This window comes from Chrysochloris asiatica, unplaced genomic scaffold, assembly GCF_000296735.1.
Source record: "Chrysochloris asiatica unplaced genomic scaffold, ChrAsi1.0 scaffold00002, whole genome shotgun sequence".
NCBI lineage: Eukaryota > Metazoa > Chordata > Mammalia > Afrosoricida > Chrysochloridae > Chrysochloris > Chrysochloris asiatica.
The window spans coordinates 51,211,585-51,219,938 of NW_006408520.1; the positions used below are offsets into that span (position 1 = coordinate 51,211,585).

An 8,354-nucleotide genomic window follows, 5' to 3' on the forward strand; every position below is an offset into this window, starting at 1 on the left:
CAGGGTTTCTGAGGCTGTAAATCTTTACGGGAGCAGAAAGCCTCATCTTTCTCCCGCGGAGCAGCTGGTAGTTTCGAACTGCTGACCTTGCGGTTTTCAGGCTGATTTGTAACCACTACGCTTACCAGAGCTTCCACATAGAAGTTTCTAAATAAAAGTTTGTTGTTGAACAACCAACTGGGCCAAATGAGGAACTAACTATTCTATAACCTGGTGTGGGGTAAAAATATTTCTGTATTTACGATTGCCTTTTTGTATCATGAAATATAAACCACATTCTTTGTCTTCCTTGCTAATTGTACAATTTTGTTTGCTGGTATTAATTCATATTTCTTGCTCCCTGTATTAACTACTCTATCATGAAAACATTCTCTTTGTTTGCCTTTTTTAATTATAGTCTTCCATTTTAATTTTTCCCTTACATCTTCCTCATACATTCTGTGCTTTAAAAATGCTTTATTCAGATGTGGAGGACATACATTTTTAAATTAAGTTTCTTTCATGGTAACAGGGTGGACAGCTCTCAAGTAATTACCCGAGAGGTCCCCACCACTGGAAAATAAGTCAGAATATCTAATAACTAAAACACACAAAATAGGAAAACCGTTACTTTCCCTGTAATTTTTACTTTAAAGATAAGTGTTTTATTTGCTTAATTGGTTCTGCATGAGATCCTTTAGTTCTCTCTCCTTGGCATGTTGTCACTTTAAGATTTTCGTCTTGGGTGTAAAGAAAAAGAGGAACAATTAACTATGAAAGGTGAAAAATTATAACCACAAGAGACAGCTGGAGTTTATCTGATGTGACTCTGATGTGACAATTTTCTTTTGCTGCTCCAGATTTGCTGCACCTCTATAGGGAATGCAGTGAATTAATGGCCATGACAAGAATATTCAGTTTTCTAAGAATCTTTATCCTTGGAATTCATTGATTTCATTATTGTACGGGTGAATAATGCATATAATTTAAATTCTGGATTAGATATAAAATAATTCATAATGCTTTTTTTGGTGTCCATTTGGTTATCCAAAAATGTGCTATTCATAATGTTGCTTCTCAGGACTTGATTAATTGAATTTTTTCACTTCACTATTCATTAACTTGATATCCAAATATTTTGAACATTCTTCATATGAATATGACCTTATTGGGTTTCCAAATTAACTTTCATTATAATAATCTTGTTCTCTTCATTTAAAATTTATTTCTAATTTATTGTTTTCTATCAAGTTCTTTTCTTGTCCATTTTTGTCATTGTGGATGCTGATGTCCATTTATAAATGAACTTTTATTAGGCTTCAGGTTTGTCATTCGGAGCTTCATTTCTTTGGTGCCTTTGTAAATGTAACAGATTGCAATCTTTGATCATTTGCCACTAGTTTTCTATGTTCACTAATTGTGTGAAAAATAAGTGAAGAAAGGCCCAGAGAAGAGATGATAATGGAGTCAAAGTTCTTATTAAAGTGAAATGGGTTAAGTATTAGGTATTCTATTTTCATTCTCATACTGGAGATTTTCTTTTATCAGAATATGAAGAAGATTTTGAAGCAGATGAGGAAAAACAAGATGAGAAAGCTAATGACAAAAGACAGGCTGATGATCAAATGAATGGAATGTCAAAGTCACCCTCAGATGATGAAAAAGACAAATTAGACCCTGAAAAGGAGGGTGAAACTTCATCACAGAAGGCACCAGATGCTTATGACAATGTGAAAGATGAAAGTGATGGGTACTCTGAGAGTGAACTGGAAGAAGATAAACAAGGCAAGTTGTTGAGCTTCTCTCATATGATGTAGTCTGTGTAGTGAGTGTACTTACTACTTTTTGTTTTATTTAATGAGATAATTCATTTTTTTCAAGGGAATGTTTATGGGAGAGTCCCCTAAACAGAAAATGCTGAACCATCAACCTTCCATAGATATCCAAGTACTGGAATCATGTGTTACTGCCTTTCTCTCATTTCCTGGGGTTTTTCAGCTGGGTGCCAATAGATACTTCTGTTTAGTTAAAATGATACCTGTTTTTTTTTTTTTGTGTGTGTGTGTTGCTGTTTTTTTTTAATCCAAAAATGTTCCATTACACATATGTATCATCTTGTACCTTTGGAAAAATGTAAATTCTCATAAATTAAAAGCTGGAAATCTCTGCATTAAGTTATTTTTTTAAAAAGTGACCTTGAACACAGCAAACTGCTATGTTAATTTCATGGAAGACTCATTTCTCTTGACAAAGATGGCTTCCTTACAATTTCCAAGTCTAAAATGACGCTCTATATCCACAGGAACAATGCAGAGCTTTATAAGAAGAAAGAAACTCTCATCATCTGAAACATACCATGAATTTTAAAGACCTTCGCTTACTAAATTTTGTCCAGTGAAAGGAGGAAACCATTTCCTGCTCTGTTCTTTATCACAGAATTTGACCAAGTAGTTCTTAATTAATCAAGCATTTCTCCTGGTGCATTCTGGGCAACTATCAGTAATAAAAATAACTGTTCCCTATATTTAAATATAGTTTGTCTGCAGTTTTCTTCTGATTGGATCATGAGGTCACAATATGATGACTTTTGAGTTGCTCATTTCTCTCATTTCTTTGCCTCTCAATTATTTTCTGTATGAAATCTAAAAACTGTTTGATGAAGAAATATATTATGAAAAAAATATTAAATAAGAGTACATTAAGTAATTGAGTAATCACAACAGAAAATATTTCATTTTTAGTTTACTTTTCCTAATAAACAGTTCAAGTAAACCTATTCTAAAATTGCATATACACAGGCAATAAAATAAAAAGCAAAATGATTAAGTATAGCAGAGGAAATAAGTTTACAAAGAACTAGAGCTGGGTATATGACTATACTTGAACTCAAAATTTAATCCTGAACTTCCTGACAGACAAGGCAAAAAGTGAAGAGAATGATTTTTTTGTTGTTGTTGGTTATAAAGTGCCATTGAGTCGGTTCTGACTCATAACAACCCTTATAGGGTTTTTGAGGGGTGGCTGGTGAGTTTGAACCACCGACCTTGTGGTTCAAACCAACCTTGAAGTCCAGTGCATTAACCCACAGTGCCACATGAGGACTCCAAGAATAATGTTGTTGTTGTTGTTAAGCGCCGTCGAGTCAGTTCTGACCCATAGCGACCCTGCATAGTGTTTCCAAGGAGTGAATGGTGAGCTTTAACCGCCGATCTTGCAGTTCAAACGCCTTTGCAGTCTGACGCATTAACCCACAACGTTAATTACCAGTAAATTTGAAAACCAGATTCTATCATTTTTTATATAGTTGAATGATATACTCAAGATTAATGTCCAGGGAATGAAATATATTTTTAACTTTTAAAACAGGTTTTCTCTATAGTTTGCCTCAATAGCTAAGTTTCATATTCCTTGTTGTTGTTGTTGTTATGTGCTGTGGAGTCGGTTCCAACTCATAGAGACCCTGTACAGGGTTTCCGAGGATGTAAATCTTTACGGGAGCAGAATGCCTCATCTTTCTCCTGCAGAACAGCTGGTAACCACTATGCTACCAGAGCTCCTTTTGTTGTTGTTGTTATGTGATGTGGAGTCGGTTCCGACTCATAGCCACCCTGTACAGGGTTTCCGAGGCTGTTACGGGAACAGAACAGAACGCCTCATCTTTCTCCCGCGGAGCAGCTGGTAGTTTCGAACTGCTGACCCTGAGGTTCGCAGCCCGATTCGTAACCACTACTCTACCAGAGCTCCTTAGAGCTCCTTTTGTTGTTGTTGTTGTTAAGTGCCATCGAGTCGGGTCCGACCCATAGCGACCCTGTACAGGGTTTCCGAGGGTGTAAATCTTTACGGGAGTAGAAAGCCTCATCTTTCTCCCGCGGAGCTGCTGGTAGTTTCGAACCGCTGACCTTAAGGTTCGCAGCCCCATTCGTAACCACTACGCTACCAGAGCTCCTTTTAGACCTGTAATAATTGAATAACTGACAGTGATAGGTACACTTTACCATTGAAAACTGCTTACATGTAACTAGTTGTATTATTAACGTTTATAAAGATGTCATATAATTGATAATACAGTAGGTTGTTAAGTGCTGTCAAGTTGGTTTTGACTTACAGCGACCCTATATAGGATTTCCAAGGAGTGGATGGGGGTTTTAAACTGCCACCTTGCAGTTAGCAGTCCAGTGCTTTTCCTACAGCACCACACTAAACCACACAGTTTTTGTTGTTGTTAAGTTCCGTTAGTTAAGTAGGTTCTGACTATTAGTGACCCTGTATAGGATTTCCAAGGAGCAACTGATGAGTTTAGAAAGTGGCCTTGCAGTTCAAACCGACCTTGCAGTCCAGTGCCTCTGTTTATCAAGACTTAATTAGGAGCAAACATTTTATGTGAATTATCTCATTGACCTCAAACAACCTTAAAAAAGCAAGTGCCTTTAATGTTCATTTTATAAATAATTAAACTTGGAAACTGTGAAGTCCTGGTATGGCACTCGAGGATAAGCAAGCACTTGACTGAAAGATTGGTTTGAATCACAGGATTAGCAGTTCAAACTCACCAGCCACTCCTTGGAAACCCTATACAAGGTCGCTATGACTTGGAATGGACTCAAAGACACTTTAACAACAGCAGTAAGTCACACAGCTGGTAAGTGATAGGGTTAAGATGCAAATGTCACCCAATTTCACAGCCTGTATTTGGGAGAAATACTATAGATTTTTATTTTAGAAAATATCCCATATCTAAAATTAAAGCAACCATCTTCATAAAATGCTTTTGTTTCACGAAGAACATAGTTTAGAGGCAATTATCTTACAATTATCTCCTTATCTTAATCTCTAGCCTGCTTTTTGTTAGGCTTCATTTTTTTATTTTTTTAAGTTTGTTTGTTTTTAAACAGAAGATATAAAAAATGACTTTTCTTAGTTATATCCAAATTTAGATTTCTCTCTCTGTATAATTTCTCCCTAAGCAATTCCTTGATTGTTAACACCAAGAATACTGTTTTTGTTAGCAGCGTGTTAACAAATTATATTTATGCTATATAATTATTATTAGACTTAAATAGAAAAAAATAGAGAGAGATAGCTACATGTGTATAGAGAATATACAGTATTTTAAACAGATATGTAATGAAAACTATCAAATCAGATAAAGTTGAATACACAAACATTGGGAAATTTAAGGGCTACAAGTTAAATTGGCCAACTGTTAAATTTTACTGTTTTAATAACTATGTTATTAGGGTATCCTTTTAAAGGCTCTTCCATCCTTGGTTCTTAGATTAAAATACTGCCTTTATTCTAAAACAAAATTGCATTGCTTATTACTACACCTTCTAGCTCTCTTATTTTTCATTCCTTTATTTTGATAACCTGTTCGTGTGTTATTCAACAGCATCCTTTTAGCATGTGGAGCCTCAGTATTAGAGATTTCATCCATCAAACAAGTAGCATGCATTTTAAAAGATAACAACATGATAGATTCCTTGGAATGTTCCATTAAAAACTCAGACAGCATTTCATCTTCAAAAGTGTAAGAGGCATATTGTGACCACTGAATCCCAGACACCAGTACATCCTTTTTATTGACATGATTAAGAATCTCACTGTTAGTATTTGGATGTGTTTCATTTGAACTTGCTTGCACCTGTTCCCAGAGGGCAAACAATTGCCCAGGCTGTCACTCTTGTGACAAGTCTGCCCCATTTAAACTGCCAGCTAACAATTGCGTTGCCCCACCTTGATGAATGCACTTTGCTAAGCAGCCGTGAGTGGTAGAGTGCTGTGGACGTTAAGCTGCCTAGACTAGGATCCTGGTTTAAGAATGATGTGTGAGTCTCCCTATCATTTATAAAGAGTGACAGCTTCCTTTTCTCTGCATTTGTGTTGACAACCCAAAGCACTAATTCGCCAGATGAAAATATATTGTCATAGGTGAATGCTGTAAGGCTGAGAGGAAAAGCTTTGTGTTGATGAAAATATACTCTTACAGTTTTATGGACAATTTGGATGACAGTGTCTATGAGTAAGAAGTAAAGACTAAGCAGGCCTTTATAAGAAGATAGAACTAGAGACAGAGAGGATAGCTGTCTCAAGAAAGCAGGACTTAAAAGCATCTTTTTTTTCTGGTTAGGAGGATAATGATTCCAATTGTGTTATTTTTCAGTCTGATGGCAGTATAGACTTTTAAAATTTCAAAGTCACAAAGATAATACTCAGTTTGCTTGAATTACTCACTTTAAGAATCTTACTCTTTATTTCTTGTCCTAACTGTGTGTTGTGAAGAAACGCATATGAGTGGAGGCTTCTTCTGATTTGAAACTAAATGTTATGAAGCCATACCTGGCTGCCCTCACTGTAGCTTGTCTGTTCCTGGATCAAAGAGCCAATGCCTATAGTTTCAAAAAGACAGGATTATAGGAAGATTGTTAGCAACATTCCAGTCTAGTCAGAATGTGTGATTAAAAAAAAATATATATATATTTATGGTTGGTCAAAGTTCAATCTTTCCTGATTGTAAGAATTCCTCAAACTATAGTATACTTATTATAGTCTACTTATAGATTTTTTTAGGTAGGAATTCAAGGCTTTCAAGTAAACATAACACCATCCCTTAATCCACAGAAAATATCTTTATGTAAGATATTTTCTATACTTTTTAATCTGCATTGTATATAACAAATGCACTAACTAGACAGTCAATAAAATTTTGTGGAATGAATAGACACCATCACAGTGAGATAATGTGATTTGATTATATTCTCAATACTTTATTCATTTTAATATGTAGGAAATATAAAAGTAAACATTAAACTAATTTTAAACTTGCTTTGCTTTCTTTCTCTTCTGGAGTATCTGTATGTAGGTAGATACTTTATCTAGACAAACTAATGCATATATTTATTCATAATGATGAATTGAAACTTTTTTTTTTTAATGATAGTCATTAAAGTATGAGCACATATGCTCTCTTGACAAAGGACTAGTTATTGTGTATCTTAGGTATCTAATGCTACTATAACATAAACACCAAAATGGATGACTTTAGCAACCAGAAATTTACTCTTTCATAATTTAGGAGAATAGATAACCAAATTCAGAGTGTTGACTCCGTTGTTGTTGTTGTTGTTGTTGTTAGGTGCCATCAAGCCGGTACTGACTCATAGTGACCCTATGCACAACAGAATGAAACACTGCTCGGTCCTGGGTCAACCTCATAATTGTTGTTACACCTGAGTCCATCGTTGCCACCACTGTGCCAATTGATCTCACTGGGGGGGTTTCCTCTTTTTGTCTGATCTTCCAGTTTACCAAACATGATTTCCTTCTCCAGTGACTTGTCCCTCTTGACAATATGTTCAAAGTATGAGAGACGAAGTCTTGCAATCATAGCTTCCAAGGTGCACTCTGGCTGTACTTCTTCCAGCACAGATCTATTTGTTCTTTGGCAGCCCATGGTACTTTCAATATTCTCCTCCAACACCATAACTCCAATGCATCAATTCTTCTATGGTCTTCCTTATATACTGTCCAACTTTTGCATGCCTATGAGGTTATTGAAAATACCGTGTCTTGGATCAGGAGCAACTTAATTCTCACTCAGTGCTGCTTCTAGGGGAAGCCTTTTCTTTGTTGGCTCCAGAGAAAGGTCCTTGTTTCTTTTCAGTATCTGTAGGCCCAGAATTCCTTGGAAATCTCCATATGTCTTGGTAGCTATCTTCCCTGGATATAGCAGTTTTACTGGGCAGGGACCCCACGTCCAATTGACAGACTCCATTCCCAGTTCTTCTTTCTTGGTGCAGTGCATCCCCCTGAGCCCTGATCACTTCTCTCTCATTTCATATCTCAAAAGATATTGACTCAAAATACAATCTAATTCTGTAGATTATATTTGGCCTCATTAAATACCATAGAAGTAAGGATTCATAACACATAGAAAAATTAAATCAAATCAGGGCTGATCAGATCACATCATGGGGATGATTGCTTCATATTAGATCTTAGCATGGAGGTGATAACTACATTTTAACTGCTAAGCTACTGAAATACTGGCCAAACCAAGTTGACATAAAACCTTAACTGGCATACTGTTCATAGCTGAAATATAATGAATTGTGCTTCTATTTACATTAGATATGTTGTTGTTGTCAGGTGCCATCGAGTCGGAACCGACTCATAGCGACAGAACGAAACAATGTCCGATCCTGGGCCAACCTCACTGCCGCTGCCACACTTGACACCATCAATGATGCCACCTGGCCAATCCATCTCGTTAGGGCTCTTCCTCTTTTTTTCTCTGACCCTCCACCTTACCCAGCATGACATCCTTCTCCAGCGACTGTTTCCTCCGGACAATATGTCCAAAGTATGAGAGACGAAGC

The 8,354-nt window shown here is 36.3% G+C and overlaps 1 protein-coding gene across 1 annotated transcript in view; it reads left to right on the forward strand.

Annotated features, from left to right (window-relative positions):
- The window catches only part of LOC102816137 (chromosome unknown open reading frame, human C1orf173), a 274,956-nt gene that overhangs the window by 224,441 nt on the left and 42,161 nt on the right, over positions 1-8,354 (forward strand). Inside the window, exon 12 of the mRNA XM_006831089.1 lies at positions 1,528-1,764. Within this exon, the coding sequence (XP_006831152.1) occupies positions 1,528-1,764 (237 nt within the window). The remainder of the gene's footprint in view (positions 1-1,527; positions 1,765-8,354) is intronic.